This window comes from Carcharodon carcharias, chromosome 17 (genome assembly GCF_017639515.1).
Source record: "Carcharodon carcharias isolate sCarCar2 chromosome 17, sCarCar2.pri, whole genome shotgun sequence".
NCBI lineage: Eukaryota > Metazoa > Chordata > Chondrichthyes > Lamniformes > Lamnidae > Carcharodon > Carcharodon carcharias.
The window spans coordinates 99,706,283-99,734,248 of NC_054483.1; the positions used below are offsets into that span (position 1 = coordinate 99,706,283).

The 27,966-nt window shown below is 46.1% G+C and overlaps 2 protein-coding genes across 4 annotated transcripts in view; one reads left to right on the forward strand and one right to left on the reverse strand.

Annotated features, from left to right (window-relative positions):
• The first annotated feature begins 7,463 nt into the window (after window positions 1-7,463).
• sfr1 (SWI5-dependent homologous recombination repair protein 1) lies at window positions 7,464-19,058 on the forward strand. 3 transcript variants are annotated; one of them, XM_041209810.1, is made up of 4 exons: window positions 7,464-7,601; window positions 11,761-11,887; window positions 12,805-13,245; window positions 18,098-19,058. In XM_041209810.1, the coding sequence occupies exons 2-4, from the start codon at window positions 11,786-11,788 to the stop codon at window positions 18,284-18,286; spliced, it is 732 nt and encodes a 243-aa protein (XP_041065744.1). In that variant the 5' UTR covers window positions 7,464-7,601; window positions 11,761-11,785; the 3' UTR covers window positions 18,287-19,058. The 3 variants fall into 3 exon arrangements, with proteins under 3 accessions (XP_041065744.1, XP_041065745.1, XP_041065743.1); XM_041209811.1 differs by having other exon boundaries at window positions 7,552-7,844; window positions 13,147-13,245; XM_041209809.1 differs by having other exon boundaries at window positions 7,558-7,844.
• A 52-nt stretch (window positions 19,059-19,110) lies between these two features.
• Window positions 19,111-27,966, reverse strand: part of cfap43 (cilia and flagella associated protein 43) — a 148,214-nt gene continuing 139,358 nt past the window's right edge. Inside the window, exons 35-41 of the mRNA XM_041209312.1 lie at window positions 26,552-26,750; window positions 25,185-25,297; window positions 24,410-24,569; window positions 22,120-22,284; window positions 21,591-21,671; window positions 20,647-20,800; window positions 19,111-19,286 (exon numbers count right to left, since the gene is read on the reverse strand). Of these exons, the coding sequence (XP_041065246.1) occupies window positions 19,111-19,286; window positions 20,647-20,800; window positions 21,591-21,671; window positions 22,120-22,284; window positions 24,410-24,569; window positions 25,185-25,297; window positions 26,552-26,750 (1,048 nt within the window). The remainder of the gene's footprint in view (window positions 19,287-20,646; window positions 20,801-21,590; window positions 21,672-22,119; window positions 22,285-24,409; window positions 24,570-25,184; window positions 25,298-26,551; window positions 26,751-27,966) is intronic.

The window sequence follows — 27,966 nt, forward strand, 5'->3', positions numbered from 1 at the left end:
AAGAATTGAAGTCATTCTTCACTCGCAGGGATGAATTGAGCAGTCAGGATGGTATCCTGTTATGGGGTACACGAGTTGTTGTTCCTTCAAAAAGGAAGGGAACTGTTATTAACTGAGTTGCATAGTGCGCATCTTGGAATTTCCAAAATGAAAATGCTTGCAAGGAGCTATATCTGGTGGCCAGATATAGACAGTGGTATCGAAAGTGATAGGAAGCTCACCACCACCTTCTCAAGGGCAGCTAAGGATGGGCAATAATTACTGGCCCAGCCAGCGAAGCCCACATCCCAAAATACACATTGCTGTGGGTCTGGAGTCACATGTAGGCCAGACCAGGTAAGGGCGGCAGATTTCCTTCCCTAAAGGACATTAGTGAACCCGATGGGTTTTTACAACAATCGACAATTTTCATGGTCACCATTAGACTTTTAATTCCAGGTTTTTATTGAATTCAAATTCCGCCATCTGCTGCGGTGGGATTCAAACCCAGGTTCCCAGAGCGTTATCCTGGGGTCTCTGGGTTACTAGTCCAGTAACAATACCACCACACCACCACCTCCCAGAAGTCATTGATTCAGACAATGGTACTGCATTTACTAGTGCTGAATTTCAAAGATTTGTAAGCCTAAATGGTATCAAACATGTAAAGACAGTACCGTATCATCTGTCGTCTAACGGATTGGCCGAGACAGCAGAACAAACTTTTAAAGTTGGGATGAAAAAATTATCGGGAGTCACTGGAGACTAAACATTTCCTGTTTCACTATAGACCGACCCCCAAAACTACTACAGGTTCAACACCTTCAGAATTATTTACGAAGCACCGCCTGTGTGTGAAATTAAGCCTGGCACTTCCCAATTTGGTGTGAACAGTCAAGGGAATCAAAAAGTGACTCATGATTTGTGTAGTCGAGAGCAAGAATATAGTGTTGGTGAAATAGTATTTGTACGAAACTTCGGTGGTGGATTGAGTTGGTTAACTGGCGTAATAGTTTCTGTGACCGGACCGTTGTCATACTGCATAGAAGTGGAGGGCCAGATCACCCGAAAACATGTGGATCATTTGAGAAAAAGGAAGATACCCCAACAAACGGATGTTCCACCTGTAACCATTGTAACAACATTGTAGGTCTCTGTTGTGATAGATCAACCAAAGATAGACATACCAGGTGTCACTGTCGGAGTGGATAGCACTGAACTGCCTATGCTGAAAGAGGTACCTGATGTGTCTGCAGTTTCAGAAAATGAAGATTCAGTGGAGCTACAATGTTCCACCCGGAACAGGAAACCACCTGAGAGACTGAATGTATAGTTTCATAACGCATGTATATATTCGTAATGTCATGAATGTAGTTGTTATTGTAAATACAAATTGTAAAAAAAAATTAAAGGGGAGGAATGTAGTAACTATGGTTTTAGGAATGTAGTGACTGTAGCTTTAAGATTTATTGTAGTGTGTGTCATATCACGTGACAGTAGGAACGAATCAGCCTGAAGCATGGGGAACCTTAGGGGTGGAGTTTGTGTTTAATTGTGGATCTCGATGGAAGTATGTAACTGCTGTTGAAGCCCTGTAAATAAAGTTCACTGTTTCTTATGAGAAACCTGTCTGGAAAATCAACTCCATAACAAAGGGATATCACAGCATCTGCTTCATCAGTTACTAGACACTGTTTTACTAATAGGAGCCTGGTGGATCCAAATGTTTGTCTTACTTGCATATAGCTAGTTTGTCCAATAAAACATATCTTAACATAATGCTTACAAAATAAGTAGAATGATATTTAAACTTGTGGATAGCCAGAGAAATGAAAACAGGCTTTGTTGGAGGTCTTAGAATTTCTTTGTACTTTGAAAAGTTTTCTCAAAAGAACTTCAGAATGAAAGGGCTCCCAACTCTGCCAGATCAGACTAAACGAACACTCAGGCACTGGATGACTTCCAATAACTACCATACAAGCAAGCTCACAGAGCAGGCTCTGGCACTGACACACAAACCTCACACACTTGTTTTCTGATTCTATTTTGGAAATTTAAGCACCATGGAGCCCTTTCCTGAAGAAATCTCAGTTAGAACCAAAAAATACACATTTAAAATGATCACTTAGCAGCTCCTAACTACAGCTTAAATGATAAAAAGCTTTAAATTACTCCTTAGTTTGAAATATAGTAACCACAGTCATGACACTGATTCAAAGTCTCTAATCCCAGAGCAGTGCTGCAGGTTCCAAGACTCACAGCATTTTTAAATAAGGATTGGGATCCAGATGCTGCATAGCATTTGTAATACAGATTCAGAAACAGTTCTGTAACACATGGTTTCTCATACAGTGGAAGGTTTGCTGCTTATTCTGCAAGGTAGATCCCCCAGTATTGACTAAACAGATAAATAATTGCCGCTGCACAAGTGTTTAAAAGTCACAATCTATAACTTTAGTTCTGACCATTGTAACTTCCATGATGTCTTGAGAAGGTTGCTGCAGAACAGGCAGGGCATGGGAAAATTGTAGCTGGGCTGAATGCCCATTCTGCAAAGGGCAGCATTTACATTTCCTGTGTTGGGGACTGAGGTGAGTCTCAGAATCTTCAAAGACAGCAAGACCACCTCATTCTGCTTCTAGCACTGCTGTTAATTTCAGAGCTGCTGCAGACAGAAATGCAGTAAATGCACAACACAGTTGCAGAGGATGAACTGGGGTAAACTCTTCAAAAAGTGAATCAGGTATTCAGCCAGTTGAGCTACAGATCAATCACCTGCTCATATCCATCTATGGCACCGACCGCCTTTGCTGCCCAATTTCTCACAAGAAGTTTCCAACTATCTCATTATAATCAGAATGTCATTGCATTCAACTACATAGGAGCCAACAGGAGTATTGTCACCACAATTTCAATATTATTCATGTTCATTGTTGCTATGAAGCACATTTCTAAAAGTATCAGTACTCACTGAAACTCCACTTTCTCATTTGTTCAATATGGACTTGTTAATTGTACAGTCAGAATCAATGCCCAATATCTGTACACTGGGAGTGACTCAAACACTAATAGCAAGCAAAGGACTTGTCCAGTGACAGCAGTAAAATATCATCTAGTATAAGAGGCTGTTTAAAGTGTTTTACGAGACAAGAAGACACTTCTTCTCTTCCCCAAAGCATTTTGAAATGCAACTTTATGCCTCCCTTTCCTGAAGACAATGACTCTTGTTGGGCTACAGTTCCATGGGCACCTCCTGGTAACTCACCCAAGTGACCATTATTCATATGAGAGCCAGACATTGAGGCCAGAAGTATATCCAACTGCGGGCAGCATCACATTGCTACTAGGCACATCCCTGTCTTCGCCCAATGTCCACTCATGCATATGCGCAGGGGTCACTGAACAGTCATATGGGAACACAGGAGCAGGAGTAGGCCATTCATCCCTTTGAGTCTGCCCTGCCATTCAAACAGATCATGACTGATTGTTTATCCCAATAGCATTTTAACACGCCATCTCCATATCCCTTGATGTCATTAGTATCTAGAAATATGTTGATTTCTATCTTGAACATACTCAATGATGGAGCTTCCACAGCCCTCTGGGGTAGAGAATTTCAAAGATTCACCACCCTCTGAGTGAAGAAATTCCTCCTCATCTCAGTCCTAAATGGCCTGCCCCTTATTCTGAGACTGTGTCCCCTGGTTCTAGATTCCCCTGGCTCCACCAGCCAGGGGAAACATCCTTTCTGCATTTACCCCATTTAGCTCCTTAAGAATTTTGTCCTAATTACTTGCTGCAACCACATACTGGCTTTCAGCAACATGAAAAAGAACACTCAGCTACCAATGGAGGAGGTGGTGATGTAGTGGCACTGTCACTGGACTGATAATCCAGAGATCCAGGCCAGGGTAATGCCAGCAGATGGCGGAATTTGAATTCAATAAAAATCTGTAACTCGATTATCATAAAAACTCATCTGGATCACTAATGTCCCTTTAGGGAAGGAATACATGTGACTCCAGATCTGAAGTAATGTGGTTGACTCTTACATGCTCTCTGAAATGGCCTAGCAAGCCACTCAATTGTTTCAAACTGCTAAAAAGACAATAAAAAGGAATCAAAGTCCTGGAACTGCCTCCCTAACAGCAATGGGCGTACCTACACCATATGGACTGCAGTAGCTCAAGAAAGCAACTCACCACCAGCTTCTCAAGGGCAATAAGGGAAGGGCAATTAAGTGCTGACCTAGTGATGCCCACATCCCATGAATGAATAGAAAAAAAATACCTTAAATCTGCGTCCATCTTGTTCTCGATCTGTCCAGCCATAGGAAATTTCTCTGTATCTACTCTGTCCACTCATGATTTTGAATATCTCTATCAAATCTCCTCTCAAACTTCTCTTCTCCATGGTGAGTCCCAACTTCTCTAATCTTTCTACATAACTGAAGTTCTTCATCCCTGGAACCATTCTCATGAAATCGCTTCACATTCTGAAACAAAAATAGAAAAAAAAAATAAAAATAGCTGGAAAATCTCATCCGGTCTGACAGCATCTGTGGAGAGGAACACAGTTAATGTTTTGAGTCTGTATGACTCTTCATCAGAACTGAAATGAGGTGAAATATAAGCTGGTAGAGGGGCGTGGGACAGGTAGAGCTGGATAGAGGGCCAGTGATAGGTGGAGGCAAAAAAGAGATTGCCAAAGATGTCATAGACAAAAGGACAAAGGGGTGTTGACGGTGGTGATATTAGCTAAGAAATGTGCTAACGGTGACATTAAGGGTAGAAAGCAGGACGAGCAAGATACAGATAGCCCTAGTGGGGGTGGGGTGGGGGGGGGGGGGTGCGGGGGGGAGCGATTGAAATATGCTAAAAGATGGAGATGAAAAAATGGATAGGAATACATTTAAAAATAATGGAAATAGGTGGGAAAATAAAAATATATTTAAAAAATATAAATAATTAGAAAAAGGGGGATCGGAAAAGGGGTTGGGAAGGAGGAGAGAGTTCATAATCTGAAGTTGTTGAACTCAAAGTTAAGGCCGGCAGGCTGTAAAGTGCCTAGTCGGAAGAATAGGTGCTGTTCCTCCAGTTTGCGTTGAGCTTCACTGGAACATTGCAGCAAGCCAAGGACAGACATGTGGGCATGAGAGCGCTTTACAGCCTTTTAAATGTATTCCCATCCACTGTTTCATCTCCACCTTTTAGTCTATTTCAATCCCTTCTCCCCACCCCACTCCCACTAGGGCTATCTGTCACTTGCTCGTCCTGCTTTCTACCCTTAATGTCATTATTAGTACATTTCTTAGCTAATATCACCACCATCAACAACCCTTTGTTTTTCCAGCTATTTTTATTTTTGTTTCAGATTGCCAGCATCTGCAGTATTTTGCTTCACATTCTGACTTCATTTACCATGTATCCGCGCATCCTGCCAGTCTGTTTATGGCCAATTGACGTCTATCACTATCGTCCTCACAGTTCACAATATTTTGAAGTTTTGTGTTAACTACAAATTTTAAAATTGTGGCCTGTGCTCCCAAGTTTAGGTCATTCATTCACCTTTATTAATTAATTAGATCAACAGCACAAAAACTAAATAACTATTGACATCTCACTGAGTGTGGCTACATCCTAGCTAAAGCAATGTTTCCAACTTACCAATAGTAAAAGCCCTTCAAAAGAAGTGCTGGGATGGGTGAGGATGTGAAAGGCGCTACACAGATGCTGCACTATTAGACGACTTTCAGACTCAGCAGCATTGCTGCTAGAAAAAAACAAAAAAAAACTGCGAATGCTGGAAATCCAAAACAAAAACAGAATTACCTGGAAAAACTCAGCAGGTCTGGCAGCATCGGCGGAGAAGAAAAGAGTTGACGTTTCGAGTCCTCATGACCCTTCGACAGAACTTGCGTTCGAGTCCAAGAAAGAGTTGAAATGAACGCAAGTTCTGTCGAAGGGTCATGAGGACTCGAAACGTCAACTCTTTTCTTCTCCGCCGATGCTGCCAGACCTGCTGAGTTTTTCCAGGTAATTCTGTTTTTGTTTTTTTCCCTTCAACAGAACGCATGGGCTCCACCAAGGGAGACTACAACAACCAGAATGCACGGCGGATCCGGCGCCTGCGTAGAAGGTAAGGATTCCGCGCAAGCGCAGTGAGGAGCTCGCGCTGGGCGGGAGGTAAGTGTCCGAACGGGAAAATGAAAACCGGGGGGTTAATAGGAACGGCCAAAACCTGCGGCTCCTTTAATTAACGTCATATCATTACCTCATGTTTCCTTATCCCGGCTCCGACAGCGCGGCGCTCCCTCGGCACCGGGCCTCCGACGGCGCGGGGCTCCCTCGGCACCGGGCCTCCGACGGCGCGGGGCTCCCTCGGCACCGGGCCTCCGACGGCGCGGCGCTCCCTCGGCACCGGGCCTCCGACGGCGCGGCGCTCCCTCGGCACCGGGCCTCCGACGGCGCGGCGCTCCCTCGGCACCGGGCCTCCGACGGCGCGGCGCTCCCTCGGCACCGGGCCTCCGACGGCGCGGCGCTCCCTCGGCACCGGGCCTCCGACGGCGCGGGGCTCCCTCGGCACCGGGCCTCCGACGGCGCGGGGCTCCCTCGGCACCGGGCCTCCGACGGCGCGGGGCTCCCTCGGCACCGGGCCTCCGACGGCGCGGGGCTCCCTCGGCACCGGGCCTCCGACGGCGCGGGGCTCCCTCGGCACCGGGCCTCCGACGGCGCGGGGCTCCCTCGGCACCGGGCCTCCGACGGCGCGGGGCTCCCTCGGCACCGGGCCTCCGACGGCGCGGCGCTCCCTCGGCACCGGGCCTCCGACGGCGCGGGGCTCCCTCGGCTCCGGGCCTCCGACGGCGCGGGGCTCCCTCGGCTCCGGGCCTCCGACGGCGCGGGGCTCCCTCGGCTCCGGGCCTCCGACGGCGCGGGGCTCCCTCGGCTCCGGGCCTCCGACGGCGCGGGGCTCCCTCGGCTCCGGGCCTCCGACGGCGCGGGGCTCCCTCGGCTCCGGGCCTCCGACGGCGCGGGGCTCCCTCGGCTCCGGGCCTCCGACGGCGCGGGGCTCCCTCGGCACCGGGCCTCCGACGGCGCGGGGCTCCCTCGGCACCGGGCCTCCGACGGCGCGGGGCTCCCTCGGCACCGAGCCTCCGACGGCGCGGGGCTCCCTCGGCACCGAGCCTCCGACGGCGCGGCGCTCCCTCGGCACCGAGCCTCCGACGGCGCGGGGCTCCCTCGGCACCGAGCCTCCGACGGCGCGGGGCTCCCTCGGCACCGAGCCTCCGACGGCGCGGGGCTCCCTCGGCACCGAGCCTCCGACGGCGCGGGGCTCCCTCGGCACCGAGCCTCCGACGGCGCGGGGCTCCCTCGGCACCGAGCCTCCGACGGCGCGGGGCTCCCTCGGCACCGAGCCTCCGACGGCGCGGGGCTCCCTCGGCACCGAGCCTCCGACGGCGCGGCGCTCCCTCGGCACCGGGCCTCCGACCAGCGCGGCGCTCTCTCAGCACTGCTAAAGCCCTTAATTTGAGTCTTGGATTCATGACCTGTGTCCCATAGAGAAGAATGCTACCAACTGAACAAAGCTGACACAAAATTCAGAGGAAATGATAAACACGAGCTGTGAGTTGTAGCAAGCCTTCCAAAACATAGTGAGAAAGTACTCGATAGTCACATAATAGCAAGCAGTGAGCCCCAGTAACAGTGTGTAAATGGACCTGCTGCCACACTTGTGACCATCTCTGCCGAGTTTTCGCTGGGTAATTGGGGTGTTGAAATTATCTAGAGTACTTCATCCAAGGACATTGTTGGAAAATGTAGGAACATCAGGTGAAAATGGGATTGGAACCAAATGTGGTGCCTGCTGTAAGTGAATAGCCTGCTCAAACTTATTAATTTCACAAATAAAGAGCAGTCACTTGGTGAGTTGTTGGAGGGTATTCCTTCGAGTTTACAAGCTTGAATGATGATTTAATCAAGGTATTTAAAATATTTAATGGATTCAAGGGATAGACAGAACTAATCCATTTCCTCTGATGGAGGAGTCGAAACTTGTTAGGCACTGAAGCAGTCCATGTCCAAATGCAGCAAGACCTGGACAATATCCAGGCTTGGGCTGACAAGTGGTAAGTAACATTTGTCCCACACAAGTGTCAGGCAATGACCATCTCCAACAAGAGAGAATCTAACCATCTTCCCATGACATTCAATGGCATTACCATCGCTGAGTCCCCCACTATCAACATCCTGGGCGTTACCATTGACCAGAAACTGAACTGGACTAGCTATATAAATACTGTGGCTACAAGAACAGGTCAGAGGCTAGGAATACTGTGACGAGTAACTCAACTTCTGGCTACCCAAAGCCTGTCCACCATCTACAAGGCACAAGTCAGGAGTGTGATGGAATACTCCCCAGTTGCCTGGATGAGTGCAGCTCCCACAACACTCAAGACACTTGACACCATGCAGGACAAAACAACCCGCTTGATTGACACCCCATCCACAAATATTTACTTCCTCCACCACCAATGCACAGTGACAGCAGTGTACCATCTACAAGATGCACTGCTGGAGCTCACCAAGCCTCCTTAGGCAGCACCTTCCAAACCCACAACCACTGCCCTCTAGAAGGACAAGGACAGCAGATAGATGGGAACACCACCACCTGGAAGATCCCCTCCAAGTAACTCACCATCCTGACTTGGAAATATATCAGCCGTTCCTTCACTGTCATTGGGTCAAAACCTGGAACTCCCTAACAGCACTGTGGGTGGACCCCCACCACATTGACTCCAACCAGTGGAGAGTTTTCCCCGATTTCCATCGAGTCCAGATTTGCTAGAGCTCCTTGATGCCACACTGTCAAATGCAGCCAAGAAGTATCCCTTTTTTCAAAATTCATTTTTATTTTTCTCCACTTATTTTTATTTTTATTCATTTATTCATTGTTTTATCCCTTTTTTAATCCCCCTATCTTATCCTGTTTTTGATACCTTTTTTCCCCCAACCACTGTCCTCTTCCCCCCACCCCACCCTTACAAGGGCCATCTGCCACTTGTTCATGTTCTTTCCAGAGTGCTTACCCTTGTCCTGTTATTATCACATTCTGCTTTCTGATCTTAATGCCACCGTCAGCACCTCCTTTAGCCAGTACCACTATCATTAACACTCCCTTTGTCCTTTTGCCCATGACATCTTTGTCATTCTCTCCTTTGCCCCCAACTATCAATGACCTTCTACCCAGTTTCACCTGCTCCACCCCCCCTTAAACAGTATAAATTTCATCACATTTTTACTTCTCTGTAGCTAGCTCTGAAGAAGAGTCACATGGAACTCAATGTCAACTCTGTTTCTCTCTCTGCAGATTCTGTCAGACCTGTTGAGTTTTTTCAGTATTTTCTGTTTTTGTTTCGCTTGATAGAACTGTTGATGACCCCTTCCATTACTTTACTGATGATTGAGAGTAGACTGATGGGGCGGTCATTGGCCGGGTTGGATTTGTCCTGCTTTTTGTGTACAGGACATACCTGGGCAATTTTCCACTTAGCCGGGTAGGTGCCATTGTTGTAGCTGTACTGGAACAGCTTGGCTAGGGGGCGTGGCAAGTTCTGGGGCACAAGTCTTCAGTACTATTGCCGGAATATTGTCAGGGCCCCAAGCCTTTGCACTATCCAGTGCCTTCAGCCGTTTCTTGATATCACTTGGAGCTGAAGATCCAGAGGAGGCCGAGATGGATCATCCACTTGGCACTTCTGACCAAAGATTGTTGCAAATGCTTCAGCCTTATCTTTTGCATTGATGAGCTCGGCTCCCCCATCATTGAGGATGGGGATATTTGTGGAGCCTCCTCCTCCAGTGAGTTGTTTAATTGTCCACCACCATTCATGACTGAATGTGGCAGGACTTCAGAGCTTAGACCTGATCCGTTGGTTGTGGGATCACTTAGCTCTGTCTATCACTTGCTGCTTATGGGTTAGGCATGCAAGTAGTCCTGCGTTATAGCTTCACCAGATTGACACCTCATTTTTAGGTATGCCTTGTGCAGCTACTGGCATACCCTCCTGCACTCTTCATTGAACCAGGGTTGTTCCTCTGACTTGATAGTAGTAAGGGTGGGGGATATGCCGGGCCATGAGGTTACAGATTGTATTAGAGTACAATTCTGCTGCTGCTGATGGCCCACAGCGCCTCATGGGTCAAGTCTTGAGTTACTAGATCTGTTTGAAATCAATTCCATTTAGCACAATGGTAGTGCCACACAACATGATGGAGAGTATCCTCAATGTGAACGTGGGACTTTGTCTCCACAATGACTGTGCGGTGGACACTCCTTCTGATACTGTCATCGACAGATGCATCTGTGGCAGGCAAGTTGGTGAGGATGAGGTCAAGAATGGTTTTCCCTCTTTTGGTTCCCATACTACCTGCCGCAGACATAGCAGCTATGTCCTTTAGGACTTGGCCAGCTTGATCAGTAGCAGTGCTACTGAGCCACTCTTGTGATGGACATTGAAGTCCCCCATCCAGAGTATATTCTGCGCCCTTGTCACCCTCAGTGCTTCCTTCAAGTGGTGTTCAACATTGAGGTGCACTGATTCATCAGCTGAGAGAGGATGGTATGTTTCCTTGCAGGAGGTTTCCTTGCCCATGTTTGGCATTGAGGTCCAGAGTCAATATTGAGGACTCCCAGGGCAACTTCGTCTTGACCGTATACCACGGTGTAGCACCTCTGCTGGGTCTGTCCTGCTGATGGGATAGGACATACCCTGGGATGGTGGTGTCTGGATTGCCTGTAAAGATGATTATATCAGGCCGTTGCTTGACTCATTTGAGAGAGCTCTCCCAGTTTTGGCACTAGTCCCCAGATGTTAGTAAGGAGGACTTTGCGGGGTTGACAGGACGGAGTTTGTTGTTGTCGCTTCCGGTGCTAGGTCAATGCTGGGTGGTCCGTCTGGTTTCATCCCTTTTTTGAGATTTGTAGTAATTTGATACAACTGAGTGGTTTGTTAGGCCAATTCAGAGAACATTTAAGAGTCAACCACATTGCTGAGAGTCTGGAATCACATGTAGGCCAGACCAGGTATGGTCGGCAGATTTCTTTCTCTAAAGGACATTAGTGAACCAGATGAGTTTTTACAACAATTGACAACGGTTTCATTGTCACCATTAGACTTCTAATTTCCCCATTTTTTAATTGAATTCAAATTCCACCATCTGCTATGGTGGGATTCAAACCCAGGTCGCCAAAGCATTACCCCGGTGTCTGGATTACTAGTCCAATGACAAAACCATTACGCCACTGCCTCCCCTAACTTGACCTTTCAAACTCTGTATCCTTGGAAATAAATGCCAGTGGTTTGTAAATATTTTAAATTGCTTTGTTGGCCTTGGAGTTCACCTGTATCTTAGATCCCACTTCTACATTATTCAGTTTATTACCTTTGAAGGTGTCTTTCCTACCAAAGTGTATTACCTCACTTTTATCTGTGTTTTAAGTTCATTTTCCAGAACTCCAAGTTTTCTGATGTCATCTTGTATTATGTTCCATTTTCCTCAGTGTTGTCTGTACAACAATACTGACACGAGCTTTATTCTAAGCTACATGCAGGGATTGATGCTGACATTGGGTGCCTGTGATGGTCAGTGTTCCAGTCCCCAGCAGTAACCACCCTCACTGTCAATAAGTAGAAAGAAAGAAAAGATTCAGACAAAACACAATGTGAAAAGGCCTTTTTTTTGTTACAAATGAGTGTTCACTTACCTATTTTTGTGTTGTTAGATCGCAAAGGAATAGAATCATAAGAATGGAGAGTGAGAACTCCATTTCCCCGTGTGGCTCTGTGTCAGCAGATCAGTTGGGATCGGATGTTCAGACCCCAGCTCCCAGCCACACGGCAGCAAAAACGGTGAGGGTCAAGCACAGAATTAAATACTAAGAAGTGGACAAGTTAGAAGGGTCCTGAAGTTTGCAAGTCTTACATGGGCCGCAGCTAGCACACGTGTACTTGATGCAGATCCCATTGTATCATGCTGTGGTTGATTGGGCTTTAGGTTTTCCCAGCAATCCTCCCCGAGATTGAGATCCTTCTGTTTTATTCACTTTCTTTTTTCTGCCCTCACTTGTCAATGCCTGATGATTCCCCACAAAAGCACAACTGAAAATGTGGTCCTACCATGTGGGGAATTGTAGACATGAGCTTATTTCAGCACTGTCTAATATGATGCAGAGATTGAAGAAGGAAAGAATTTGCATTTCTATAGTGCCTCAGTGTCATAAAGCACTTAAAAACCAATGGATATTTTTGATGTGTAGTCACTGTTGTAATGAAGGAAATATACATCAAGTTCTGTCAAACAATGTGATATTAACTCAATGATCTGTTTTAGTGACATTGGTTGAGGGATAAATATTGACATTAGGAGAACTCTGGTGTTTTCTTCATATAGTGCCTTCGGAATGTTTATTTCCGTCTGAGAATGGTGCTTCTCACTTGAAAGATTGCCCATGCTGACGGGACATTGCGACGCTCCCGCCTCTGACCCTGCGGTGCCCGCCTTGCTCCTGGCCCCCGCTGATGTTATGGCACCCGCCTTGCTCCTTCACCAGAAGCATCAGGTTAGATTATGGGCTTGAGTCTTTGGAGTGAGACTTGAACCCATGATCTTCTGACTGGAGAGGTGAGAATGCTACTGACTGAGCCATGGCTGTCTGAATTACAGTATGAGGATGTTCATTCAGATTGATAGCAATAGGTATGTAATTAAACAGATTACAAACCAAGCTGCCAAATATTGATAATTTTGTTGTTTCTCTCTCTGGCAGCCTATGAGTGCCAGTCTCCGAGAACGGCTGAAGAAAACACGCCGCTCCTTTAACTCCCCTTTCATAGTGCCAAAGAGGCTAAAGATCGACTGTCAGAATGAAGGTGGTGGAAGTGTAGGCGCTGGCACTGGTGCTAGTGACAGCCAGCTCTCTGGTGAAGCTTATGCTGCCCAGGCTGGTGTGACCACAGGAACAGAGAGCCTTTGCAGTAAGCTGGTGGATGTACAGCCTGAGATGAGTGCAATAGGGGAGTGTCTGGAATTTCACTGTGCAGCCGTGCGGAACATCCAGACGCCTACAACATCTCCAAGGCTTAATTGTTTGTCTGTGATCCCTGAACAGCAGCACTTACTTGAGGAGAGGGAACGATTGCAGAGAGAAGTGAGAGAGAAAGAGGAGCTACTTCGTAGACTGAAAATGGTTCAGATGTACAGAGCAAAGGTAGGCAGCTGACACTGCTTAACATTGTCTTCAAGTCATGGTCCTTGTAACCCTTATCCTACAGCACCTGATAGAACTGCAGAAATTGTGTTAATGCAATGCTGGGCCTGGGCTTCACTAAACTGTTAGTGCTGGTGCTCCTGCCCCAATTAGATTGATTTCCCAGGAGACTATGTGAGCATCCTCTGACATTCTGACACTGCTGCTTGACACCTTGTATTTGGTGCATTTTTGCAGCATGTTTGAGCAGAGATAGTGATTTGTCTTGTCAGATTCTGTATTTCCTGCTTTCCTCTTTTCCCTTGTTCTGTTTTAGTTTCTGGGTTGCCATCATTTCTTCATGTGTTGTTCTGTCATGATCAACTTTACTTCTCTGTCATTCCTCACAGCCCCTCTTATGCTGCTGTTTCCTTAGCTCCTCATGCTAGAAGCTGCTTTGCAGCAATGTACACGAAATTCAGGACCCACCAAGCAGTCCGCTTCAACACTCTGGTTTTTAGCTGTCCTGCTATCTTTGAGATGTATTCAGAGGGGCTACATGTACCAGTGGATCAGATCAGTGATCAGCACACAGCTACAGGCACCAGTGGATCAGATCAGTGATCAGCACGCAGCTACAGGCACCAGTGGATCAGATCAGTGATCAGCACGCAGCTACAGGCACCAGTGGATCAGATCAGTGATCAGCATGCAGCTACAGGCACCAGTGGATCAGATCAGTGATCAGTACGCAGCTACAGGCACCAGTGGTTCAGAACAGTGATCAGCACGCAGCTACAGGCACCAGTGGATCAGAACAGTGATCAGCACGCAGCTACAGGCACCAGTGGATCAGAACAGTGATCAGCACGCAGCTACAGGCACCAGTGGATCAGATCAGTGATCAGCACGCAGCTACAGGCACCAGTGGATCAGATCAGTGATAAGCACACAGCTACAGGCACCAGTGGATCAGATCAGTGATCAGCACGCAGCTACAGGCACCAGTGGATCAGATCAGTGATCAGCACGCAGCTACAGGCACCAGTGGATCAGATCATTGATCAGCATGCAGCAAATCTGGGGCGGGGTGACGGGTGGGTGACCTTCCCCTGTCGTTTGTGAATAGCCTCGAGGCAGTGTATGACAATTTCATCTCTCAGATGGCTATAGGGACTTCTATATGAGTTTCCCAGTCCCAGTCCAGTTGTAGTGATCATAGTAGCACAGGAGCTCACATTTGACTGTGATTGTCACTGTAGCTGGTGCTATCACATTGCTGCTGGTGGCGTCAATCTCCTGGTTCTATCGCATGTTGTAATGGTGAGGAACTGATTTTACATTGAGCTGTATGGTATTCTGCAGCCTCTGGGTGCCTGAATTGAAAATTACTCCATGCCCCAGGACTGACCTGATGAGCACAAAAGTTACACCAAACGTTATAACAATGAATCTGCAATGCTGGAGATGTTTTTACTCACTTTTACAGGGAGTCCTCACTTATAGTTGTGGTCATGTTCCTGATAATTGTGACTTTAAATGAAACACCTTTTATCACGGGTTCCCATAGGAATCAATGTTAAAGCTGGAGGGAGTTAGCTTCCTTGGATCATTTCTTGCCAGGAAAAACCAATGTACAAGTTGAAATACTGTACTGTACATGGCAGCACTCTGCATTCCTAGCTGAAATAACTTGCAAAATAAAATATCACTAGGTATAAGATATTGTACAATGTAAAATGTTTAAAAATTACAGTGCACCCACCTATATAACAGGACTTTTAGATTCACCAGCCTCCACCTGATGGCAGAAGTTGGTTAGTGCAGATAGCAGCTGAGGTCCTGACCACCTGCACTGACCAATGTCTGCCACTAGATGGTGTCCAGGAATTTAGTGCCAGTTCAGGAGTGGAGCCAGGAGCGGAATCAGCAAGAACAAAGGCAAGGTGGAGGCAAGGCCAGTAGTGGGAGGGGGAGGGACTGATGGCAAGGGCAGAAATGCTGCAGGAAAGGTCGTGCGAGCTTGTAGGCCACAGAAGAGGAAGTCTGTGGCAAACAATGTTAAAGTGAAATTGGCAACGTGAAATGGATATACTGACAATAATAATAATAAAAACAAAAAAACTGCGGATGCTGGAAATCCAAAACAAAATCAAAATTACCTGGAAAAACTCAGCAGGTCTGGCAGCATCGGCGGAGAAGAAAAGAGTTGACGTTTCGAGTCCTCATGACCCTTCGACAGAACTTGAGTTCGAGTCCAGGAAAGAGCTGAAATATAAGCTGGTTTAAGGTGTGTGTGTGGGGGGCGGAGAGATAGAGAGACAGAGAGGTGGGGGGGGGTGTGGTTGTAGGGACAAACAAGCAGTGATAGTGACAATAATAATGACGTGAAAGTGAAACAGCAAAGTGACGACTTACTGCATTTTAAAACCCACTTCATTGAACCTGCTTTTGGTCACCAGTGCCATTCTCTCTCTCTCACTTGGTGTCCAGTTTTCCATTATGCTTCTGAAGCTCCTGGGTTTGGTTTTCCTACAATAATGGTGCTACATTACCAAATATATTCATGTAAAAGTCAACCCCTTGATTTTTGGCCTAATTTTTTCTCTCAATTTTTTACATCTCATGTAAAAGTCAACCCTACATTTTCAGGAATCAAAGGGCAAACTTTTCAGAACCAAAGTATAGTCCTACATCACATCAAAAATCTCAATTCATTATTCAATAAAAAAGTTACACTTGCTACATTTCCTCCAGTTACTATTTTTCTATTAAAACAGGAAGAACAATTGATTTTGATTTTTGGTGGGGAGACATTGACAGATAGTAGAAGAGAAATAAACAGTGCACATGGAAACAGGATGCAGTGACCAATGTCCAGAGCAAACGTTAAATAAATAAGTAAACAAACAAATACTCGGGCCTTGTGTTTTCAATCATCATCCTCAGCCTTCCTGGATCAGGGAGGGGGAGTGCTTAGGCTTTACCAATCCTTGTGAATGCCAGTTCAGTGCAGTTGCTTGCAGTAAGGTCTCGTGCAGCACTGAATCCTCAGGTCCACAAGAGCAGGTCAGGAGCTGGGAATTCTGCACAGTATTTGTATGGCTAGTCCAGTTCAGTTTCTGGTCAATGGTAACCCCCCAGAATGTTGATAGTGGTGAATTCAACAATAGTAATGCCATTGAATGTCATGGGGAGATGTTTTGAAAATCTCTTGTTGGAGATGGTCATTGCCTGGCACTTGTGTGGTGCAAATGTAACTTATCAGCCCAAGCCTGAATGTTGTTCAGGTCTTGCTGCATTTGGAAATGACTGCTTCAGTATCTGAGGAGTCGTGAATGATGCTTAACATTGTGTAACCATCAGTGAACATCCCCAGTTCTGACCTTATGATGGAAGGAAGGTCATTGATGAAGCAGCTGAAGATGTTTGGACTGAGGACACTACCCTGAGGAACTTTGCTGTAAGTGTTGCAGTTTTATACTGTAACAATTCTATGATTTGGGTGTCCTACATGAAGCACAGAAGTTAACACACAAGTACAGTAAAAATTAGGAAAGCAAAAGGATATGCTGGCCTATATTGCAAGAAACTCTTGCTGCAATTGTACACTAGTTTGGTGAGACGACACCTGGAATACTGTGTGCAGTTTTGGTCTCTATGTAAAGAGAGATATACTTGCTTTAGAGGTAATACAATGAAGGTTAATTTGATTGACTCCTATATAAGAGAGTTAGCTTGTGAGGAGAGATTTGAGTAAATTGGGCCTATATTTGGAGTTTAGGAGAATGAGGGGTATTTCATTGAAAGATGTAAAATTCTGAGAGGATTTGACATGATAGGTGCTGAGAGGCTCTTTGCCTTGGCTGGAGAGTCTAGAATAGGGAGCATGGCCTCAGGGTAAGGGGTTGGCTATTTAGGACTATGATAAGAATTTTTTTCATTGAGGACTATGAATCTTTGGAATTCTCTATCCCAGAGAGCTGTGGATGCTCAGCCATTGAGCATATTCAAGACAGAAATCGATAGATATTTGGACACAGGAAAACAAGTGATTATAGGGTTAAGGCATGAAAATGAAGTTGAAGATCATTTGTGATCTTTATTGAATGGTGGGGAAGGTTCGAGGGGCTGTATGGCCTACTCCTGTTCTTATTTATGTTCTGCAAGGTGCTTAAATTCCTTTTCTTGGATGAATTTAAAGGTCTCTGGGGAGCAATAACAGTTGAGTAAAACCTTAAACAAGAGTTGATGGTGCTACACAATGAGGGTTCAGTTTAGCTATCATACCGCATCAGGACCTATTTAGATCTCAAAGTCTGAATGAACACGCAAGTTTGAAAAGACAAAAGCAAAATACTGCGGATGCTGGAAATATGTAATAAAAACCGAAAATGCTGGAAAAATTCAGGTCTGGCAGCATCTGTGGAGAGGGAAATGGAGTTAATGTTTCGAGTCCATGTGACTCTAATTCTGCTCTGAAGAAGTCATATGGACTCGAAACGTTAACTCTGTTTCTCTGTCCTCAAATTTAAAATTGATATTATTGAGCATGGAATTTAGCACATATTATTCTGGGGATTAACTGAATCCTGGTGCAGTACCTCAGATCTTATTTGTAGTCTAGACGACAAGACTGGAGAATGTCAACAAAAGTTTGATCTGTGCTCCACTTGATCTCACGCTCCCAACTGAAGGAAGAGAAATTATTCTTGTCCCTCTGCTTCCCTAATCTACTCTCTTGTCGAAGTCTACTGTGTGTTTTGGACAAGTTTCAAACATTTATATGTTACATCACAGGCGTGTGGCATGTACCTGCTTGATACTGACTCTGTTCCCAATAAATAACCAACAATTCCCTTTTTTTTTACAGAACAACTTGGCAGAACTGGGGTCTCTGATAGAGAAATGGAGAAAGAGTAGCCAGACCTTGCTATACGAACTTCAAGTGGCCCTATCCACTGATTCCAAACCGACCCTGACCCAGCTCATAGACAGCCTGGCAGTGGAGGATAAACTGCTGCATTACAACAGGCTTGAGGAGGACTTTACAGATGCATAAGATCACTCCTATGCTGAGAATTAGCAGCCCCGTTCACCACAATACATTAATCATTTCATTACCTTGCAGCCAGTAGTTTCCTGCAGTACTACAGGACATTGTTATATTGTATGTCTTTATTTTTTAATTCTTGAAGTTGTGTGTTGCTTTGTTTTCTCTACTGGGGAAGGGTACAGCACTATGGACTGACCTACCTCTCTCTTCAGCCACCAATAATGCTACTTTAACTTACCAATATGTAGTGAAGAAGGTGGAGCCTTGCTTATTCCTTTTTCTCACCCTGCTCCCTACACCAACTGTTCCATCAAGGCTTGAACAATTAATAGTGAAAAGAATGTGAGAGCACTTTGAGAAGGTGAGATGGGTATCAGACAGCAAAGGAGGAATAAAGGTAGAGAAATACACTTTTAATCTAATCAAAAAACAAAATACTGCGGATACTGGAACTCTGAAATAAAACCAGAATATGCTAGAAAAACTCAGGCAGGTCAGGCAGTGTGTGTGGAGAGAGAAACAGAGTTAATGTTTCATCATACTAATACAAAAGCAGCAGCTTGGCTAAAATAAAGGTTTGGACTTGCAGGATGGAGTAAACAGGATACACTCTACAGGTGATACTCTTTTCCCACCCAGACCATTGCTTGGACACAGCTGGACGCTCTGAACAAAACATCTTTATTTTTTATGAATACAACTGTTAAACCAACAGCCAACTGATTGAGTTGTCTAGATTGTTATTAAGCAGCTGATGGAAAATTAAACTTTAACTTTCTGGTGTGTGTCTTATTCCAAAGACATCAAGAGAAGATGATAAACTAGTATTTTTAATTGTAGACGTATTGCTCTGCTTCAGCAAGGATTGGAAATGTTTTCATGCGTTGTCTCTCCAACTCGTTTCTCAGGATAGCAATATCTTCAGCCTGTGTTCGGCTCAGTTCCATTAGCTTGTTGTATTGCATCAAGTCCCTGAAGCGAATGCGGGCGTCTTGATCCGATCTGACTGTTGTTAATGGAGAAAGAAAAATCAGCCTCTCCCTGGACTTGTATTGAGGGTGAAATGTTTCCTGCCATTGAGTCGCTATCCCTGCTTGATATTGGCTTGCTGATCTAGCAGAACCACCTTGGGAATAGTAACCAGAAGCTTACAAAGCAGTCTGTATTACTTCCCTCTGAATTTTATTTCCTCTGCTTCACTGCCGTTTAGTGGCAGGGCGGAGACGGATACTGAGCACAGAGCAGCCCCTCGCCCTCAGAGCAGATACTGAGCAGTGCCTCGCCCCCAGAGCAGAGATGGATATTAAGCCCAGAGCAGCCCTTGCCCCCAGGGTGGAGAAAGATACTGAGCCCAAAGCAGTGTCTCGCTTCCAGAGCGGAGATGGATAATGAGGCCAGAGCAGTGCCTCACCCCCAGAGCGGAGATGGATACTCAACCCAGAGCAGTGTCTCACCCTCAGAGCAGCCCCTCGCCCCCAGGGTGGGGAAAGATACTGAGCCCGGAGCAGCTCCTTGCCCCCAGAGTGGAGATGGATACTGAACCCAGAGCAGCCCCTCGCCCCCTGGGGTGGAGATGGATAACTGTGTGGGGATGGCTCAATTCAATATTACCATCAAAATGCTAGCAATGGAATATTGATTGGTAAGTGTAATGTAGGTAGTTTCCAGTTATTGAATCTCCATCTAACTGGGACAGTCAGATTAGCACACATCAATCCAATCAAAAGTCTGTCAATAAAACCCAGATCAGTCCAGCTGATCTTGCTACTCTGTACTGGTTGGTGACATGTACATTGTATAAACGTTACCTGTACTTTGCAGAGTCCCAATGCTGGCTTTGCTCAGTAGCACCCTCAACTCATACATGGTCTCAAAGCCTCACTCTAGGAATTGAGCACATAACCTAGGTTGACCTTCATGTGGTGATGAGCTATTTTTTTATTCATTTGTGGGATGTGGGTGTTGCTGGCTAGGCCAGCATTTATTGCCCTTGTTTAGAGGGCATTTAAGAGTCAACCACATCGCTGTGGGTCTGGAGTCACATGTAGGCCAGACCAGGTAAAGTCCTGGTATTGCAAGTTCATGGTACTACATGAACTTGCTCATCACTGCTGCAGAGGAAGCCATATACCTGTGCCAGTTCCTTGAATGAGCAATTAGGCCCACTCCTTGGCTCTTTCTGTACAGCCCTGCAAATGTTTCCTTTTTCCAAGTATCCAAATCCTCTGGACTCATGTGCACCTTGCTACCTGTTTTTAAACTGTTTGCTTCACCTGTGCTCAGAATCATATTAGGTAGATTGTGACCAAGTTGTCTTATTAACCCCACTGGTTCTACCAATCAACAACACATTGCTTTGAACTTACTGGTCATCTCCTGAATATTTTGCCTTTCACTGAAAGAGATGTGCTGTTCTTTCAACTGTTGATCTATCACTTTTATCTCCCTCTTCAGCTGTGCGATCTGCTTCTCCAGCTGTTTGATGGTTTCCTGTTTCTTTTTGACAACTTTGCTGTGGAACTAAGCACAAAGTGATTCATGAAGTTAGACAATTATTGATTTCTCCTGAAGTCACTTTAGTAAACTTAGTCCTAGAGTTGAAAATACTGATTTTTAGGGAACGATGTATTCATTTTGGATTAGATAAGATCACTCATCTTGTGTGGCCATTACATAGACTGGACAATACAGAAATAGGCCATTTTGGCCCACAGCTCCATGTTAGCGTCTTTGCTCTACACAAGCCTCCTCTCACTGCTTTTTCTCACCCACCTAAATTCCTCTTAAATGCATCTATGGTATTCAGCTTAACCACTCCATGTGGTAGTGAGTTGCAAGTTCTCACCACTTCTGCATTAAGAAATTTCTCTGAATTCCCTTTTGGTTTTATCAGTGAATGTCTTATAATTATAGCTCCTAGTTTTGGATTCAATCACAAATGAAAACATCTCTACGTCTACTTTATCAAGTCCCTTTGTAACCTTAAAGATCTTTATCGGGTCAACTCTCAGCCTGTTCACTTTCTCCTGCTAGGTATTATCTCTCAGTTCTAGTATCAGATCTGGGTTAAAGCGTTTCCTTCAGTGATGATGAAAATTGAGGTGCTGGTCAGAATCGAGGGAAACCTGTCCCTTTATGGACTTGCTATTTATACCTCTATTGCTTCCCCTAAAGAAGTAGTTTGAAGTTATTCTCTGAACTGCTCAGAAAACTTTAATGTTTAGAAATTAGTGCCCCACCTCTTCTCAAGTTTCGGCAAGACAGCCTTTCACTAGTAACTGAGAAAGTAGATTTAATCTAGTATCATTACCTTCTCCTGACCTTCGACTGAACGCTCCATTCCCATGATGTTTGCATTGATTTGATTCTCATAATTAGCCTCACTTAGATACTAGGAAAAAACAAACAGTGTTAGTCAGTAAGAAGGAAAACCTCCAGCCCTGAACATCCTCATTCCTGATATCTGCTTTTTGTTGCAGGAGATGATTGTGCTATTCTCTTACAGAGATAGACCTGTCTCATTTTCTCCTTTGCTTTTCCTGCATTGGTCATTCTCCTGTAAGAGCATGTTGAGAGAGGGGCCAACATCCGGATCTAGCCAGATGTGGGAATATCCAGAAGCCTAGTGCGTTTAGGCAGTGGCAGCTCAAGTATTTTCCTGGCAGGTCAGACTTGAACTCCAGTACTTGTTGCTCCTCGTCAGGAGAGTTCCTCCATTCCCTGGGGCTCCTAGTTGGGTGAGATTCCCAGTCCTTGGGAGCTCCCAGCTGGGAGAGTTTCCTCAGCTCTTGGGGGCTCCCTGAGTCAGGTGAGTTTGCCTGCGTGAATTTAGCTATTACCATCTGTGCCTGTTTGGTGATCCTCAGTTTTAGGATGTCCCGGATTTTGTTACGTAAGTCATCCATTTGCATCAGCATCTTCTGGCACTCCCACTCCACCTGCACAATTTTTTTCCTGAAGTCCTTGCGTTCCACCATGCTGGCCACTTTCCTTTCTCCTAAAAACTGAATACCAGTAAATAAATGGTGATCAGACATGAATCCCAGCAAGAACTTTTAACCAGATTAAAGTATAAATGAGGATACAGCCGGCCCATTTCATTAAGTCCCTCCCTCCCCAGCACAGCCCACTCACTTCTTTCATGCCCAGAGTTTTTGCCCTGCTCCCCTACTGGAAGCCTATTGCTCTGGACATCAATGCTGACCCTGTCTTTTTCCAGCTTCTCCCTGAGTTTCCTTCACCTGCAGTCACAGTTTCATGTAAAAAAGCATTCAGTATAAATCTGCTCATTCTACAAGGTCCCCTCTCCTCTGCCTCCTTTTTAGACTTATAAAATCCCCACATTGTCCCCAGTTCAGCCAAGTTTTGCACCATCTCCAGAGTTTGGGCAGTTTGGCTTAAAAATGAATAACAAATGAATTTCCCAGCAGAAGCCTCAGGTTTGAGAGTGGAAACTGTCTTGGCTGGTACTGGGGCTGGGTATGTTAGCAAAGTGAGTGCCTGGTAAAAAGAAAATAGTTTGGGGTGTGGGGTGTAGTTCAGCGATTGGCTGTTTGTCCCACTGCCAGACTTTGCCTCTATTGTCTTGATTCTAGTTGAGGTATAGATTTAGATCTCTATACAGTGAAACCCAGCATCAGATACACAGCTGGGAGCTGATAGTATGACCAAGGGGCTATACAAAAGAAATCTTAGAAATAAAAAAAATCTGTGCATAAATGGTAACTCCCAAAGGCACACTGAATCATTGGGCTAACAATGTTATTTTTGGCCACCAAAACATTAGAACCATAGAAACTTACAGGACAGAAGGAGGCCATTCAGCCCATCATTCTTGTTAGCTCTTTGAAAGAGCAGTTGTGCTCAGCCCCACATCCCTGTTTTTCGTCTGTAACTCCAAGTTCCTTACCCACGAGTACTTGTCTAACTCCCTTTTAAAATTATTTAATGATTCAGTTTCCACTGCCTTTTCAAGTAAAACATTTCTGCTCATCTTCCCTCTAGAAGTTTATTTCTTATGAGTGCCCATCCAATTTATTTTTGAAATCATTGATTTTCCACATCCATCACCCTCGTGGAGAGCGAGTTCTAGGTCTTAGGGGGCAGATCCTTAATAGTAGAGCCAGACTGTTCCAGCGTTACGGGAATCAAGAAGGGGAGTGGGACTGACTGGATTGCTCTGTGGGCCAAATGGCCTCCTTCTCTGCTGTAAATGACTGATCCTCCAGCCATCAGAGGAAATAGGCTAAAAAAAACTATCAATTCCTTCATAAGATCAAGATTAAACAGACCTAAAGACGCGATCAAATCTTATTATTCAATCTTCCAGCCATTGCTCAGACTCCTGTCCAGATTTTAGAGAAAACAAAATCCTCAAACTTTATAAATCACTGGTTAGACCTCAGATGGAGTGTTATGGACAATTTTGGACAGCACATTTCAAGAAAGTTGTAAAGGCTTTAGAAAGGGTACAGAAGAGGTTTATGAGGATGTCACCAGGGATGAGGGACTTCAGTTTTGAAGAGAGGTGATGTCAGGAGCACTTCTTCACACAAAGTGGAGTGAAAATCTGGAACTTTATCCCCCAAAAACCTGTTGAGACTGGAGGTCAATTGAAAATCCCAAAACTGAGATTTTGGTTGGGTTAAGTGTTAAGAGTACAAAACCAAGGTGGGTAGATGGAGTTAAATTTAACCAGGATCTCAGTGAATGTCAGAATAGATTTGAAGGGCTGAATGGTCTCCTGTTCCTATTATTGCTCTTATGTAATGTCACTGTGGCTGATTGGTTGGGTACATGGACTATGTGCTCAGTTCTGCCAATGAACAGGCAGCAGAGGCATCAGGCAACGGCCGCTTCAGCTGGAGAATATTGCAGACTGTAAGGCAGCTGTGGCATAGATCACAGTCTGAGTACATTGGGACAAACCAGCCCCAAACCTTCTACTGTTACTGCATCTTAAGGTTCCTGTAAATCACAGCAAGATGGTTGTTCTAGAGTGAATCTGGGCTCTAATTCACTGATGCAGTGTCTCTTGGAATGTGGAACACAGCCTGCCAGTTCGTAATAAACTCACTTTCCGTAGTAGAGCAAAACTGAAATGGGTCTATTAGTTTTCTAGTCCCTTACCTGAATGGTGCTGTTCAGATCCTCCACAACCCCCTTGTGCAGAAGAATGGAGTTGGAATAGTCAGGGATGAAGTCGCTGCTCAGCACCTCCACCTGGCCTTGTTTTAGCACAAGTTGCACCATCAGATTCAGCTGGAATTGTGACTTGATCTCACGCAGACTGCTCACAGGGTGAGGGGTAGAGAGAGCACAACTTAAAAGCTTGGTATCATCAGCAAAGGCTATTAGAAAGAAAAGTTATCTCTTCAAGGAACTTTCCCCACAATAAAAAAAGGACTTGCATTTCTATCGCACCTTTCATGACCTCAGTATGCCTCAAAGCGCTTTACGGACAAGGAAATAATTCTGAATTGTAGTTATTGTTGTAACTTAGGAAACACAGCAGCCAATGTGCACACAGCAAGATCCCACAAATAGCAATGTGGTAGTTACCCAGATAATCTGTTTCAGTGGTGTTAGTTGAGAAATAAATAGTCCCAGAACATTGGGGTGAACTCCCTGCTCTTCAAAAGTGGCCATGGAATCTTTTTACACCCACCTGAGAGAACAGATTAACATCTCATCCTAAATACGACACATTTGACAGTGCAGCACTCCTTCAGTACTACACTGGAGTGTTAACCTAGATTTTAAGTTTAAGTGTCAAGAGTGGGGCTTGAACCTACAGTCTCCTGACTCAGAGGCTAGTGTGCCAGTCCAAAGTTGAGCAAATGGTCAGCAGCTCTTTTGTGAAAATACCCCTTCTGCTATGCGCTTAATGTAAAGTGGAACTGACTTGTTGAGTTCTTGGGTAAGGTTGTTGATGAACTGTCCGCTATAGTCATCCTCCTCCATCCTCCTCTGAAGAAACATCTGCATCTCTGCCAGAGTCACAGCCTTCAATTTTACCTGAGAAAGGAGCAGAGAGAGTGAGCATCGCCAAGGCAACAAGAACAACTAGTTACAGAGTCTGCACAGAACAGCGGAGGGCCTGGGACCATGATCCACAAGGACCTTAGGCTTAACAGAAAGGTGTACAACCAGGATTCTGCACTACCAATGCCCCTGGTTCAGGAGCAACTGCTTGTGTTATGCCTTCAATCCATTGGTGTTCTATTGGCCTCAGTGAGGCAGGTAGGGCACCGACATTAGCACTCACCAGTCAGAGGCAGTCCTTTGTGTCATACAGACATCGTTGCGTCTGTGTGTGTGCGACAGAGTCCTGACCAGATGACAGCACAAGCTAACATTTACTACAAGCAAGGTTTTCTCTTGTGCTGACCCCTGTGCTTTTCTTGCAGTTCTCAAATCCAAATCAAGACCAGCTGCAGTGTGAGGTGGGATGGTGATCCCACTTCGGGCACTCTGTGAAACAGCAGGAGGCAATGCAAGAAAGAAACATAAGAACAAGGAGGAGGCCATTCAGCCTCTTGAGCCTGTTTTGCTATTCAATTAGATCATAGCTTATCTGAATCTCAACCCCGTTTACTGCCTTGGATCTGTAATCCTTAACAGACTTACCCAACAAAAATCTCAGTCTGATAATTCTCCTTAGCCCACCAGCTTTTTCAGATTTCCACTCCCCTTTGTGAAGAATTGCTTCCTGACAACACCCTTGAACGTTCTGGCTCTAATGTGAAGGTTCTGCCCCTTTATTCTGGACTCTCCCACTAGAGGAAATAATTTCTCTCTAATGACCTGAATCACTTTATCATCTTAAACACCTCAATTAGCTCACCTCCTTAATCTTCTATTTCTCCATCATCTCTTACAGGGGGAAGGATTACCAACCAACTTAATCTTCCGCACTCAAGAGAATACAAGCCTAGTCTATGCAACCTGACTTTAACCTGCTTTGTCCCGGTATCATTCTGGTGAATTTGTGCTGCACTTGTGCTGCTGTACACTTTTTATATTTGACAGTCCCGAGTCTGAACATATCCATTGGAATGTCAGTTTTATGGTACTGGGGTGGATATTCTATTCCCCATGGGGACAGTGTGCAGCTGACAAACTCAGGAATGTACCAGGTGAGCTGCTCGCCTGCACTCTTCCTCTCATGAGGAATTCAGTGAGCTGGAGTATTTGGCATCATTGGAGTCTCAAATTGGACAAACCATCAGCAGCTGAATCAAGACCACATGGAATAGTATTCTCCATCACCTGGTGTTCACTCTCTATTTTCTTTCTCCTGCTATCACAGAACCGATCCCATATGGCTGGGTTCAGAGTCTCAGGCTTGAAATCAATTGAATCTAACTCCTCCATGGCTGCTAGGAATTTGGTATGACCGTCATCAACTGACTGGAGTTGGTCATCAAAAGGATTGGCCGTTGCCACTTGGATCCTTTGCATTTGTACCCTAAACATAGCAAAAGAAAATATACTTTAGACACTGGATTAACAGATATAAACTGCAGGTCTCATTCACACCCTCACAGGGAGCAGGTCCCAAAAAGAGCAGAGCCCTCAGGGAATGAGTCTCCTCTATAGACTGAGAACCCTACTTCTCACTAGAATAAGTTGATATGAAGTGGTCAGAGCAAGTAATAGAGTGAGATGCCATGTCTGCGGGCAGTATATGTAGCACTCATTTGGTGCTGTTGTGCTGCATGGGGACCACTTACTGGGCAGTGTAGCAGTACGCAGGGAGCATTGGGCAGTGTTGGTGTGTAGGAAACACTAGGCAGTATTGCGGTGTGCAGGGAGCACTGGGTAGTGCTGCGGTGTGCGGGGAGCACTGGGCTGTGCTGCGGTGTGCGGGGAGCACTGGGCTGTGCTGTGGTGTGCGGCGAGCCCTGGGCTGTGTTGTGTGCAGGGAGCACTGGGCAGTGTTGTGGTGTGCAGGGAGCACTGGGCAGTGCTGCGGTGTGCGGGGAGCACTGGGCAGTGTAGTGTGGAGCACTGGACAGTGTTGTGGTGTGCAGGGAGCACTGGGCAGTGTAGTGGTGTGGGGGGAGCACTGGGCAGTGCTGCGGTCTGCAGGGAGCACTGGGCAATGTAATGGTGTGGGGGGAGCACTGGGCAGTGTAGCTGTGTGGGGGGAGCAATGGGCAGTGCTGTGGTCTGCAGGGAGCACTGGGCAGTGCTGTGGTCTGCAGGGAGCACTGGGCAGTGCTGTGGTCTGCAGGGAGCACTGGGCAGTGTTGTGGTGTGCGGGGAGCACTGGGCAGTGTTGTGTGCAGGGAGCACTGGGCAGTGTTGTGATGTGGGGGAGCACTGGGCAGTGTAGCGGTGTGCGGGGAGCACTGGGCAGTGTAGCAGTGTGTGGGGAGCACTGGGCAGTGCTGTGGTGTGCAGGAAGCACTGGGCAGTGCTGTGGTGTGCGGGGAGCACTGGGCTGTGCTGCGGTGTGAGGGGAGCACTGGGCAGTGCTGCAGTGTGCGGGGAGCACTGGGCTCTGCTGCGGTGTGAGGGGAGCACTGGGCTCTGCTGCGGTGTGAGGGGAGCACTGGGCTCTGCTGCGGTGTGAGGGGAGCACTGGGCTCTGCTGCGGTGTGAGGGGAGCACTGGGCAGAGCTGCGGTGTGGGGGGAGCACTGAGCAGTGTAGTGTGGAGCACTGGGCAGTGTTGTGATG

Excerpts from the sequence above, each read along its gene's own strand:
- sfr1 (XM_041209809.1), top strand. Across the intron at positions 11,888-12,804 it reads GCCACACGGCAGCAAAAACG|CCTATGAGTGCCAGTCTCCG; the intron begins GTGAGGGTCAAG and ends TCTCTCTGGCAG. Across the intron at positions 13,246-18,097 it reads TTCAGATGTACAGAGCAAAG|AACAACTTGGCAGAACTGGG; the intron begins GTAGGCAGCTGA and ends TTTTTTTTACAG.